Source organism: Amphiura filiformis, chromosome 3, assembly GCF_039555335.1.
Source record: "Amphiura filiformis chromosome 3, Afil_fr2py, whole genome shotgun sequence".
Classification (NCBI taxonomy): Eukaryota; Metazoa; Echinodermata; class Ophiuroidea; order Amphilepidida; family Amphiuridae; genus Amphiura; species Amphiura filiformis.
The window spans coordinates 37,029,085-37,043,847 of record NC_092630.1 but is presented as its reverse complement, the minus strand read 5'-3'; the positions used below and the strand labels follow the sequence as shown (position 1 = coordinate 37,043,847).

Here is a 14,763-nt window from a genome sequence, read left to right as displayed (position 1 = left end):
TATTCTAAAAATGTTTGTATTTGTAAACATGTTGTTTAAATGTTTACAATTTAACAGCAATATTTTGTCAAAATTAAACAAATTATTAATGGAGTTCGAGTTCAAATATTTTAAAAACCTTTTGGGGGTATTTAATACATTTAAATACAAAAACAAGTATTTGGAAGTGTTTTACGTTTTCAAAATATTGTGTTTACTGGGGGGGGGGAGTTCATATGAAAGTTTAACGATATTTTATAACATGCGAGATGAATCTCCCTAAAATGGTTATTTCGTACATGCTTTTCTAAAAAACTGCAATAATGTTGGCCTCTTATGTATCACTTAAGTATATCGGCTGATATTTTTGTGAGTCAGTAGCTATGTCACATTTTATACTTTGTGATTATGATATACCCTGATTACAGGTGGATAGCTACCTATGTATACTGTACATTGAAGGAAAAGAAGTTGAAATTCCTGCAGTAAGGCATACCGTTAACATGGACCTCGTACGCTGTCAGGGGACAAATGTGAGTTTGGGCTCTGAACTCCGTTCTTTAAAAAATTGTTAAGTTTTTTTTTTTTAGTGTTCCCAATAGCGGCGAGGAGGAAGTATACAGTGCATTGATGTGGGCCACATAAGGAAATGGTTCAATTTGTAGGTTTGTAGGATGTGGCAGGTTATCAATGTCATGCCTTAGTTTTCTATCCTATTTAGTTTTTATTAAACTTCCTTTTTAAAGTGAAAAATAATCATAATCAGAAACTAGTAATGTCATGAAATTGACGTAATCATGTTGACAGAATGTTTTTTCACTCGTTTATCCATTTTATATGTGGATCATGAAAAGAACAAAAATAAATTACATATCTGTGCCTATTTCCGCTATCCCTCTAGATGTCCCAGCTAGATTCAGAGATTTCAACATTATGTCTCTTTTTACATTTCCGATCAAAGCACGTATACATGGCCAATATTCAGGAATTGACGGTAAATCTGACCTTGCATTGGAATTGGGGAGGAACGCGAAGAACGATTGATGATGAGTATGCTTTTCAAGGTTAGTTTAACGACAATCCATCAGTTACTTGACTTGACTTGACTTGACTTGTTAGTTTTGTAGTAATTCAATCAATATCCAGATCATGCTCCATTATTCGAATTATACCATTTTCCCCTTCTGTAGTTACCCTGTTCAAGTGCGAAGTTGATCGTCCTGACTGTAGTCGCTGTGTTTCTGGACTAACTACCAGGCCAGAACTTCAATGTGGATGGTGCATTGATTCCAAGTTGTGTGCAGTGGAAGATCACCCAAACTGTATTGAATCTAGATCTTTGATAAGGGAATCTGGAAACGAGAACTGTCCAAGTCCTGTCATCACTTCGGTAAGCTGGCAACTGTTTACATATATGCATTTGATTCTGTATACAGTAAGCATATTTGCTTAAAGTTCACATAATTTTAATCTCATATCCACTTCGTTAAATATGAAAGAGAAAGATAGATAATAGCAATGTAACTAATTATACTCATCTTTCTTTTTAGATATGGCCTCCATCTGGTCCGATCCAAGGTAACACTCTTATAGATATTAACGGCACCGACCTCGGTAGAGGGTTCGATACCATCAAATCGGTCATGGTAGCAGGACGCTCGTGCGACTTGGACAAGGACACCTATGAAATGAGCCAGCGGTAAGCTGATATATCATGATAAAAGTAATGTATTCTTTTAAACCTAAAATAAGTAAATGAATGAATGAATGAATGAATGAATGAATGAATGAATGAATGAATGAATGAATGAATGAATGAATGAATGATTCTTTATTTCCATAATAAAAAAAAAACCAAGCAAAATGCACTGAAATTACACATCTAAACATAAAATAATACAAAGACAATTATGGAGGAGATGGTCGAAAGGCCAATAAGTCCATCATTGACCATCCCCTTTAGGACTAATTTAAATCAACAAAATCAAAACATTTTTGAATGAAAAACATAGTAACAACATTTTCAAAAATGTTATTGTAAAAATTGTTGGGTGCAAACGTTTACCAAAATATCACAGAATTCCGCTTATAAGCATAATGCCTCTAAATGTTTTGTTGACGAAAGAGACGAAAAGCAGACACCCTTCACAAAAACATGACAATAGATTGATCTTGCAAGAATACATGTTTGTACAGCCGGCAGTATCAGTAACAGTAATGTAGCTGCTCAAACTCCCAATAATGTTTGGTGGAGGGTTCTGCCTTTTGTCTCAACCCTTATGTAGAAGCACAATGCTTGTAGACTGTATTCTTCGGTATTTTGTCAACACTTTTAAAATAACATGTTATTAAAAAGTTTTATACCTTTTATATAACCCGAAATTTAAACGTTTTCTGTCATCCTTTTCTGACCTTGGGCGAAATCGTTTCGTTAGTTGGGTTAAGTCAATGGTAACTATAATTGTATGAAACAAAATCGTGTAGATTGAGTAGTGTAGACTGTATTCTTCGGTATTTTGTCAACACTTTTAAAATAACATGTTATTAAAAAGTTTTATACCTTTTATATAACCCGAAATTTAAAGGTTTTCTGTCATCCTTTTCTGACCTTGGGCGAAATCGTTTTGTTAGTTGGGTTAAGTCAATGGTAACTATAATTGTATGAAACAAAATCGTGTAGATTGAGTAGTGTAATAGAATTTACCTTACCACAGGTCTGGACTCATATTCAAAAGTTTAGCTTCTTTAAAATGACAGGAGCTAACCATCTTCACCATTATAACCTCTTCCGTTTACTCCCGGCTCCCGGTCCCGTTTACTCAACTATGATAACTTAAATAAAGTTGCCAACAGCACAAACAACTAATATGGTATGTACGTTTAACCTAAATTACATCAGGTTTCTATCTTTCATCATTAGATTGTTATGTATTACATCTATGAGCGGGGCTGTGGTAACGGAAGATGTAGTGATCACTGTTACTGGAATCGATAACATGGATCAAATGAATGAGCCTGGTACAAAATTTGCCTATAAGGTATGAATTATAGGTTAATAAATGCGTCTCACTTGTTGGGAGTGAAATTGTACAAAATAATGCACGAGTACTGAGATATTAATGCGTCTAATGCACGAGCCCCGAAGGGGGAGTGCATTAGACGCATCAACATCTCAGTACATTTAATTTTTATAATATGCCTAGACTTTGGAACACTTTTCATGGAAAACAACCGATTGTTTTCGCTGGGCTTGTAGTTACAATAAGAAGAACAACACTGATGTTCAATGTTGACCTTCTCGTCTTTCCTTATCCACTGTGAATTATTGAGAGTTATGTCCTATGACAGATCAGATAATTGAATACATGAATACAAAAGCCACCTAAGTCCATGCGAAGTTATTTTGAGAGAAAAACCCGTGTATCATTTTAATTCCTTCAGTTAGATTTACCTGGTCAATATGGTAAGTTTTACGTGCAAATGAGTGGATTAACCTGTATTAGGTATGACGATTAGCATTTCAGGGACTTCGTGGGGTTCATTTTAAATTTTGGACTTAGGTGGTTTTTGAATCATATACAAAGACAACAATGTTAGAATGAGATTACCACTAGTAAGATAATACAAAATAAAGCACACAGGTATGTATAATGTTGATAAGCATTCTGCTATGTAATATAAACCACGCATTTTCCTTTATTAAACCCATTTTTTGTTCAAAAGTCATTCTCTAGCAATTAATGTGTTACAAGTGGACTTTTATACATGCTGGATTCAATCAATGTGTTACAAGACTCAAATCATGGAATTGGGTGATTCTTTCATACATGCTATTTTTCACATGCCCAATAGACACAGATAATGAATTTGAGTTGTTCTTTCATGCATATGACAGGCCTATGTATAGCAACAATTTCCCATGCTTAACTCAATTTGGCCAAAGTATGGACTTAGGTGGCTTTTGTATTCATATATTCAATTGAAGGATGGAATATTATACAACTTTAAAAGATGGCTTTTACTGGCTTGATTTCTAAATAAAATCAAAGCATAAGTTCACATTTCTTGGTCTTATATCACCTTGATAGTCTACAATACGATAACTGTTTAATATTGAAATTGAATTGAATGGGGGATTTAGTCTAGATGTCGAGAGGAGATAGCACTTGGATACTTGAGATCAGGAGATGTGCTGTAAACTTATTGTATAGTTTTGTGTGTAATATGACCAACTATTCCACCTTATATTATTTATTATATTAGTTGGCATATATGTTTGGTGTCAAAATAATTGCACGAGTTTTTTCTACTTTGTTTTCTATCTTTGTTGTCGGTTGCTGTATAGTTATGAACGTTTCAAATGTTATCGATACTTTTGGGATACCCTGTATTTTCAACAAAACCAGATCAGTCATGTTGTTTATAGCAGCCTTAGATTGCTTCGAATGTTCATTTAATATAACAACTGGTTTAAATTGTTGCTTTCACAGGATCCAGCGGTCCTTGCCTTTAGTCCATTGTTTGGTCCTGAAGCTGGTGGAACTAAATTGAAAATAAATGGTACTTCTTTAGTGACCGGGCGTTATATGCAAATACTCATAGGAAACACAGCATGTGGTTTAGAAAGGTGAGTTTAATTCAATAAGTTAATTAATTGAAATATTGTATTAATGAAAGGAAATATAAGTACCATTTACCTGTATCAATTGAAGAGTTGGCCCCAAATATGTCAGTGACCAAGGTCAATGTTGTAATGACCCACTATCTCGGGATAAAAAAATGTAATAACCCGCCCCTTCCGCACATACAGAACAAATCAAATTGTTCAAAATGGTCAGAACATGTATTCTACATATGAAGAGCTTATTTCCAAACCGTGTTAAGTCCACAAACCCATGTTTCTGATTTACCTGTGCAATATTGCAATGGGATGTATTATAATTTCAGTTGGATGCACCATTATAAGCAAACAATGGATGGATGCACAGTAACAATACTGTGATTTGTATATTGTATCACTCAAGTAAATGAGACACATGGGGTTGTGGACTTAACACGGTTTAAAAATAAGCTCTTTATATACATAGTACATAGTAAATGAAATTTTGGCCGATATGTTAAAAGACATTTAGTCATAATCACTTTCGTAATTTTATGAAAAATTATATGTTTGAGATCCACCTCTTTCGAAGAAAATGACAGCCTCTATTAAAACAATATTATCTTACTTGATCATTTCCATCTTTATTGCAATTATTAAAAACATACACACTTTAAGCATAACGATTGAAAAGAAAACACACAATCCAGACTAGAGAATGGAGAAGACAGCATACCATCCCTATATATCCGCAGGTGCATAAATACCAATACATTCAAAACATTCAACATGTACAAGAAAATTTAGTAAAATTCATTTTAAAAAGAAAAAAAATCAAAAGTGTTAGTTATGGTGACATACAGTGTATTACTTGATTAATCTCAAAGTTTTTAATAACATACAAATTTTCAATCGACTTTTTATTGTGTCGATATTTCATAAGATCGGTAAAAGTTTAATCGATCTTATAATATGAAATTGGCAAATTTTTTACAAAACTTTGCCATATTGAAGCTAAACTGGTGACATATGCTGCAAAAGTGGAACAGATTTGCGGGAAACTTTTTAGGCTAAAATGGACAAATATGAGGTTAACTTGGTCTGAAAGCCACATACAGGTGTCAACATTGGCGGATGACTGTATGACCATCCCCCTTACCAAAATATTGGGTGGGGGATTTACTCTCACCCCCTTCCCCCATATACGCCTAAAACATCATTTCCAATTTAAGTTTACAAAATGTTTCAATATTTAATTCAATATTATGTTGAGTCTTTCAGAAGCCACATAACATAATCTCACGTGTGGTTTTCAGGTCATATCTGAATCAAAAGTTACCACCTGAAATGGAACTTTTATTAAAAGTGGCGACAAAGCATTTTTTAAATACCGTATGTGTGTTCATTGATTTTACCGCTTTTACGTCTCTTGTTAGTGTTGCTGCTGATGACACAGAACTCACCTGTTCTACAGGCTCTGCAGTCTCAGGTTACAAAGCTCAAGTTAAAATGACCTATGATGAAGCAGAAAGAACGTCTCTAGATGAATATGAGTATAAAGATAACCCTGTTATTATAAGGGTTCAACCGAACGAGGCTTTTAAAGCGTAAGTTCACTTTCATATAAATATATTCAATATATCGGTTTTTATACAATTGCTGAAAAAAAGCACTTACGTTGTTTGTAATTTGTTTGATTATACTAAGCTTATTTTGTGTAATATGTTCAACATGGAACTGTTCGTTACAGACCTAGAAGAAATGAAGTTTAACTTCTTATCGATATATTCAACCATGTATCGGAATGATTAGAGCCGGTACATGGTTTTAAAAATATCATAAACATGATAAATATCACTATAACGTTGAAAATCAATGCAATCTTAATCAAGCTGTAAATGTATAATATTAATAAAACATAAACAAATTATGAAAACTGAGACTGGATAGTAATTTTCACGTTAATCTATCAAAAAATTTGACAGATTGCATTTTTTGCCGTTTCCGCCAACGTATACGTGCGAAACCTTTCAAAATCAATCTGGTGTGATCATGACAGATTCAAACACGTTTGCCTTGGCAGTTATGGCAAATCGCAACATTCAGTTGTTTAAAATCATATGTACATTTTAGGGGAGGCCGAGTCCTTCGAGTTACAGGAATCAATTTGGACGTTGTTCAGACTCCACAAGTGAGGGTTTCTGTCGGTGGAAAGATATATACTGAGGTAAGGTGATATTATCTATGTTAATTAAATAAAGATGCTGTCAAACAGATTATGTATACCCTCCATGAATACCAAGTTGTCACACTAGGCCGATTCAGATGAATAAACTACATATATCGAGGATTCAGAACCAGAAAGCCTCCGTATAAACTCACTATGACCAGCTCTCACAAAATAAGCATAAAGTTGGCTTCTTGCTTTGGCCTTCAAAAATCAATATTTCCTCCATAATGTCTTTTGTTTTTTATTGAATTTTGTCATGATTAATGGACTCTATCTTCTGACGACTAAATTTATGCTTATTTTGTGAGAGCAGGTGATTGTGAGTTTAGGCTTTCTGGCTCTTAACCCTCGACATGTAGCTAGCCAATCGTAGCCAATAATATTGGGCAGCAATATTAGGATCATCATTTCAATCTCAAAATCGACCGCTACCTATTGTGTTCCCGGTGACAAGATCTTAACCTAAGACGTCTCGGCATGGATGCTGATGCATTGCCTTGCCATCTAACCCATGGTGAAAGCTATTGGGTACCTGTGTTACCATGCATATGACTGAAATCTTTATTCATGGTCCAAGTCTCGGATCCATACATTAGGATGGAGATTGGAGAGTACTAGGACCCTGTATAGTTCAATCGTTTTGGCCCATAGAATGCCCTTGGCATTCCATATGCTACAAAGTCTTTGGACAACTCAACTCCTAGTGCTTTTCCTAGTATTCTGTGTTTGATGTCTTCTCTGCTTGTGCACTTTTGTAAACTGAAGAGATGAAAGTGACGGTTATGAATGATTTAATAACTTTGTATCTGCAATAATAATATGTCGGGCATTGTGAATATCCCGAGTGACGAGATCCTCGGTTCCAAACTCAAAACGTTTAGATTTTTCACAATGCCCTCCAAATAACCGATGCGCAGTTATTAAACTCTAATTAAACCATTCCTGGAAATAGAATGGGATTAGATAACGAAGACACATTACATCGAATATTCTACATCCACAAACATCTGAAGCGTCCTTAAGCATGTTAAAAATGCAGGACCTGTGAGTGTGAGTGTGTCAGTGAGATTAACTAGCCCCCCGACTAGCCCACTTGTGTCTAAGCCTAAGCCTAATCATAACCCTAATCCTAACCCTAACTCTAATTCTAATCTTAACCCTAAACTAACCCTAACCCTACATATGAGTAATCACCAGCAAACATAAAAACGTTTTTAAAACGTTTTAAATAAGTTATATTTTGGGTTTTGGTTTAGGTAAAAACGTTTTAATAACATTAAAATGTCGGGTTATATAAAGGTCATGAAATCGTTTTAAAACGTTTTGTATGAAAACACACTACAACAATATTTTTAAAATGTTTTCGAAATGTCATTGTAAACTATTTTTGCAAACATTTTGACCAAATATTTTGTCAACACTTAAATAACATTATGTTAAAATATTTGCACCCAGCAAACACAGAAATGTTCTTAAAATGTTTTTACAAAACGTTTTAATAACATTTAAATGTCGGGTTATATAAAGGTCGTGAAAACATTTTAAAAACGTTATTGTAAATATTTTGGGCAAACATTTTTGCAAAATATTTTTCAACCCCAAAATAACATTCTGTGTAGAATGATTTGCACCAAGTTTTCAAAAATGTTTTTGGAATGTTATTAAAACGTTTTTATACCCTTTATATAACCCGACATTTAAATGTTTTCTGTAAAACATTTGTGTTTGCTGTGCAGTAAATTACCAACAAATGTTATTTAATGTTATGAAAACGTTTTATACCATTAATGTACCCTTTATATAACCCGACATTTAAACGTTTTCTGACAACCTTTTATAACCTTTTGCGAATGATGTCGAAAACGTTTTGTGTTTGCTGGGCAGCTGGCCTAATCGGTTGTTGATAATTGATTGAACGGTCAATAATCGATTTATCAATAATCGATAATCGATAAATCAATACCTGATCAAGACTATAAGCCTCCGTACATGATCGCTTGCCGAATTCGACTACCTCATTCAGCCGGAAAGTTCAAACCCCAGCTCTATTGGGTACCTGTGCTAACATGTTTCTGACTGAAATCCTATCGAGATCGACAAGTAATGTAGTCCCTTGCCCCTGCCTTCAATTAGCGCTATCATGATAAAACCTTCGTATTATTTTAGAAAACGTCCATTCAACAAAATAAGTAAAACGGTGAACATTGTTTTAATCATATGAATTCTTATTTCGACGTTGTCAAGTTGGTAACTTTCACATATTATTCCGTTTCAGACATGTAAAGTGACAAACGACAATTCGACTCAAATGGCGTGTCCATCACCTGCTGTAAATCTTCCTGCACGTAAACGACGTCAAGCAGATGAAACAGTTAGTGATGAAGGTGTTATAGCAACCTTGGGATTCATCATGGATGGTGTCACTGATCTACCTACCTGGTCTGAAAATCCACAGAACAATTTCACCTTCGAATATTTTGAAAATCCGAATTATTTTCCGTTGAATGAGGAGGTTAATGTCAACGAAAACGACGAGATTTTGTCGATAGAAGTAAGTAAAATACGTCATTATTCAATTATTCTATACCTTATTTTGCAAATCATTTCATAGCATTCCGTTTCGATTCGTTACGTGAAGGATACTTATTTTAAGATGTCAAACCTATTATAATCTTTGTTAATAAATGAAGAATTGAACATTTGTTCACAACACATAAAATTGCTCACCTGGAATTTTCGGGTTAACAACCGACAATTTCAGGTGAGCAACTTTATGTGTTGTGAACAAATGTTAAATTTTTCATTTATTTGATTACCAACACAGATGAACTTTCATGATAGTATAATCTTTGATAGTCTGCTCAATGATATATTTCTGCAGTGTCGATATCGATCAATCACTCCGGACGTGATGTTTGTTAAAGGTGAACTGTACATACTGCAGTTACTGTCCGTTTTCCTACACACAATACACAGTGCTCTTACCATTGACGCGTAACCTCTACAAATAGCGCATGTTAGAAGTATGGGTAATTGCCTAGTTAACGTCGCTGTGTGAATAATAACCGGCCAATATTAAAAGTACTCTTCTGAAATTCTAGAAAATATAGTTTTGTAACATGTCCTAAATTTTTAGCTAATTTAGGTGTTTGGAAATATTCGTACTTTGGTGTTTTAGGAAGGATATGTAAACGACAGATAACACTAAAAAATATGAAGAAATTATTTCCAAACCGTGTTAAGTCTGCAAACCACCGTGCTTCTCATTTTCAAGAACGCTGGTTAACAATAAGCAGAGTATTGTCTCATTTCGTAAACAAAAGCCCACACATTGTTCTCTAGCGTTCGCTTTATAATCATTCACCCAACTGAAACTATAATACCAGCTCATTGCTCCATTGTACATGTAAAGCAGAAACATATGTTGTGTGGATTTAACCAGAGAAGATATGATTTAATCAGTTGAGCTGTTTTCAATGAGTGTTATCATGGTTTAATAGCTTTTAATGGGGTTTAAGTCCTGCAAAGGTGGTGAACTCTACTGTAGACATGACTGCATCATGAGCAATATTTTTTTAATAGGTCTTGGCAGTGACGTAGTCAGGGGGGGGGGGCAAGTAGAGCAACCCCCCCAAGTCTTGCTCCCGCTTAGGATGCTGGCTGCCCTGATATTTAAGATTTTTAGGCCTTTGTTGTGCTTTTTGGACCATTTTGACCATTTTCATCAATCCCCTTGAAAGTTACTTGCCCGCCCCCCCCACCTCTGAAAAAAATCCTGGCTATGCCACTGGGTCTTGCTTTATAACTAGATTTTATTCAGACATAGCTGACCTATAAGGTATTTATATTATGCTAAATTTTTTATCACAACAATGTTTTAAGGGGGTACTACACCCCTGGCCAATTTTGTGCCTATTTTTGCATTTTTCTCAAAAATTATAGCACATTGGTGACAGGTAAGATATGTATATTGTAGGGGCAAAGACTACAACTACTGTACTAAAAATTCACCAACTCAAAGCAAGTAGTTATTGATTTATTGATCAAATATTGGTTTTCCCTCATTTTTGACTGTAACTCCACTACTGTTGTCTGTGCTGAAATAAAATTTCCAGTGCAGTAGTTGTAGTCCTTGCCCCTATAATATACATATCTTACTTGTCCCCAATGCGCTATAATTTTTGAGAAAAATGCAAAAATAGGGACAAAATTGGGCAGGGGTGTAGTACCCCCTTAACTTCATTCAGCTTCTCCTAAGTTCTCATAATGATATTTGTAAAAAAAGTATAATATAATTAAGTTGCTCAAAAAACTGTTTCCAGGGTGAAAGACTGAATTTAGCAAGTACTGAATCAGACGTACAGGTTTGGGTTGGCGAATACCCTTGTGAAGTTGTGAATCTTGGTTTGAATGTGCTGTCTTGTCAACTACCGGTAGAACTAATCAACAACACAGATGTTACTGCCTCAAATTTTACGCTTAATGTTACCGTAAGTATTTAGTTCAAATTTTGGTTTAGCAAAATATATATGCTTACATAATATGATATTTTAACAGCAAACAAACTGTGTATACTTATAATGCTACTTCCTTTACCCTTTAACGCATTTATGTACTGACCAGAAACTTAGGTTGTTACGGCTGCAAAATGCAGAACCCTCGTTTGCTTTGACCAAAAGTTCAATATTTAATTTGCATTCACAGCGTTTCAACAATACACAATAGACTGATAATATCACTTGCAAGGTGTTTTATGAGACACTGAGCATGTTATTTCTGTTGGGAACAATTTCATAATTCATAAATATCAAAGGAATTGATTCAATTTCAAACACAATTAAAGCCTTGTAACATTTGCTGCGGAGGACGCCCTCAATATTGTGCAAAATTCGTGTTTTACACGATTGTAAAAAAATGTAATGCACTTTAGAAGACTATTTAATACCCTGCAAAAATCAAGATTTTAGGTGCTGTAGTTTGGTCAAAATCCGAGATTTGGAATAAACCGTCTGAACAAGACGGTTTATTATTACAATGGAAATATTAGTCGAAAGTTCACTCGAACACGTACGTGATTTTCATAACACAGTACGTACATGGCGTGCGAGCGGTCGGTCGTGATATCTCAAAAGAACCGACCTGTCTCATGTTCGAAGAATTGGCTCGTATAGGCGGCATATGTGCGCGCTGGTATTAAATCCAATTTTCTTTGTATGGTCCCATCTGTTTTATCCGAAATTAAAAGACATATCTGACAGTTCTATTTCTTTAATATAATTGTTACAATATGGCTTTAAATAAAACGCCAATCTGGATTAGAATATGCTGCCCCCCCCCCATCAACATTTCACCAACAAAAATTCCCTTCAATATGATGTGAAAATAATCGAATGCTTGAAAGCAAGAATGCTGTTAGCAGTCTAAGCTCACCTCATTTTCCTCACTGCCCCTCGTTCACACTATGAACAGCTATGAACGAGTTAATGTTCTCTACCACTGTTTTCTTTGTCTGTCACCTGATGAAGGGCGAGGCCCAAAAATGTGTGTATATGTATGATATAAAATACTATTTTTATCTTACTTTTAAGATGACCTATATGCATTTTGAAGTGTTCAGTTGTATCCCTAGAAATAATCGTTATATGTCAATATTTTCATCATTATATGTCAATATTTTGTTCATTTTCAGATATATCAGGGAAATCTAGCATTTGAAAACATTGGTAAAGTAAAATTTTTCTTTGGAGACCCACCAGATATGCCAGTGCTAGATCCCAGAATTCTAATTGGTATTGCAGTAGTGGCTTTTCTACTCCTGGTTCTGATCATCATATTGACTGTGATTTACCAGTATCGCGAGAAGCGTGCTAAAGAACAAACATTGAAACTGTTACATGAGATGGAGAAATTGGAAGACAGTATGGCTGGAAGGATACGAGACGGTAAGTATCAACATCTACAACTTAGCGAAATATCCAAACGCAATGAGACATTATCACCTACCAAGATCATTTCCGCGCGTATCCAGTTGAAATGAGTCCATTTTAAGGTTGGTCTTAACAATGGAAATTTTTGGGCTTCATAACTGCTAAATTGTTGGTCGAAAGCATATAAAAGTATACACATTTAGAATGGCAAAGGCTTGACAAATCCATCTGGGAGGTAGACTTTGGGCAAAAATGCTTAGTTTTGGAGAAAATACAAAAAAAAATCCTCATTTATTTACCCAATTGTTTTCGGGCAATATAACAAAAAAAGTCTTCAGTATTAAAAATTTGGGGTTTTTTTTTAATTATTTTTTAAAAACTACATATAAATATTTAGGACCAGGTTTTTTGTTGTTGTTGTTGTTGTTTTGTTTTTTGCTTTTTATTTATTTTGAATTTTGATCAACTTCACCAAAATCTTTTTTGAAATTTGGGCGAAAATCAGTTTTTTATGATTATTTTGCAAAATTGAGCATTTTCCAACCATTTTTGGTGATAATTTCTCAAAGTTGGTCAAAATTCAAAAAGGAACAACAACCCATGAACATAGTTTTATAAAATTTTCTCCAAAACTGAGCATATTTGCCCAAATTTTACCTCCTAGATGGATTCATCAAGTCATGCCATTCTAATTATGTATGCTTTTATATACTTTAGACCAACAATTGACCAGTTATGAGACCCAAAAGTTTCCATAATTCCAGGGTTAAGACCACATTTAACGTGTATTATAGTATATTAATGTCAACTTGTATGTGTTGTTTTTTCTTGGTTGCTCACAGCTTTTGCTCAGTTGCAGTTGGATTTACAAGATTTAACCAGTGATTTAGAGGGAACTGGCATGCCATTTGTTACTAATGAGAAGTACGCCACAAACGTCTTGTTTTCAGGAATCAATAGCAAACCGTCAACTAAAGATCCCATCGTAAGTGCCGATCTGTACATCACCTAGTGAGTTATATAAAACGTTAAGCCTAATCGTGGTTTGTAAACATAATTCCTTGCCACAAGCCGCCATTGCCTTCTCATCTTGTAACTCAACAAACTGTCGTGCCAAAAATAAAATTTTATTTTAATATCGTGGACTACTTAATTTGTTACAGGACCTTGATGACAGAAAGGAGCGTGCAATGACAGAATTTTGCAAGCTGTTAGAAGACAAGAACTTTCTGCTGACTTTCATCAGGGTATTGGATGAGCCGAGATCTGCACCACAACCAGTCATCCGGGAAAGGTAAAATAAAATTAATCACCAGCAGTAGAATACCCTTTTATTCAAGAAATAAAGTACAGTATACAGTTACTTATTACAGATTTCACACACTGATAGTAAGACTAGGTTCCTGTGACCAGTCATTGTCCTTAATGACACTGCACATCCCAGTTCCAGCAGTGCAAACTCTGCTCAGCTGACTCTAGCCCAAGGGTCTGCTGGGTAAGGGACCGATCGTTATTTACGGCAGGGGGGGGGGGGAATGGGGGTTTTGGCAAAAATATCGACAAAAGATTTCGCGTTCCCCCCCTCGCGTCCGCTCAAAATTTTCGCGTTCCCCCTTGTTTTCCCAATTTTCTCCATTTAAAATTTAACAATCCCCCCTCCTAGTTCAACTAAAAATTTCAGGTTCCCCCCTCAAGACCACAAAAAAATTTCAGGTTCCCCCTAAATTTACCCATTCCCCCCCCCCCTGCCATAAATAACGATCGCTCCCTAATATAGGGGCATTGACTTGGCACGCTGATTTACGCCACTCATACCAGCTGTTCCTAGCCAGAATGTAGGATGGAATGCCCAATCTCTGATGATGATTTAATTAAATCTATCTCTGAGGGAAGCGGGACGGTTGGGATCCCTTAAAACCGGTTTATCCCACCAGAGTATGGTCCTAAGTCCAGAGACCTCAGAGAATTGTTTGATGCCTACCCAAGACAAGGAGATATGCAGTTCAAGAAATACTTCCCAAGACACC

The 14,763-nt window shown here is 35.2% G+C and overlaps 1 protein-coding gene across 1 annotated transcript in view; it reads left to right on the top strand.

Moving 5' to 3' along the window:
- Positions 1-14,763, top strand: part of LOC140148450 (plexin-A2-like) — a 49,759-nt gene that overhangs the window by 21,575 nt on the left and 13,421 nt on the right. The window contains exons 11-23 of the mRNA XM_072170398.1: positions 408-512; positions 941-1,043; positions 1,170-1,369; positions 1,530-1,678; positions 2,900-3,017; positions 4,470-4,606; positions 6,016-6,186; positions 6,713-6,806; positions 9,085-9,360; positions 11,132-11,299; positions 12,499-12,751; positions 13,579-13,721; positions 13,900-14,030. Of these exons, the coding sequence (XP_072026499.1) occupies positions 408-512; positions 941-1,043; positions 1,170-1,369; positions 1,530-1,678; positions 2,900-3,017; positions 4,470-4,606; positions 6,016-6,186; positions 6,713-6,806; positions 9,085-9,360; positions 11,132-11,299; positions 12,499-12,751; positions 13,579-13,721; positions 13,900-14,030 (2,048 nt within the window). The remainder of the gene's footprint in view (positions 1-407; positions 513-940; positions 1,044-1,169; positions 1,370-1,529; positions 1,679-2,899; positions 3,018-4,469; positions 4,607-6,015; positions 6,187-6,712; positions 6,807-9,084; positions 9,361-11,131; positions 11,300-12,498; positions 12,752-13,578; positions 13,722-13,899; positions 14,031-14,763) is intronic.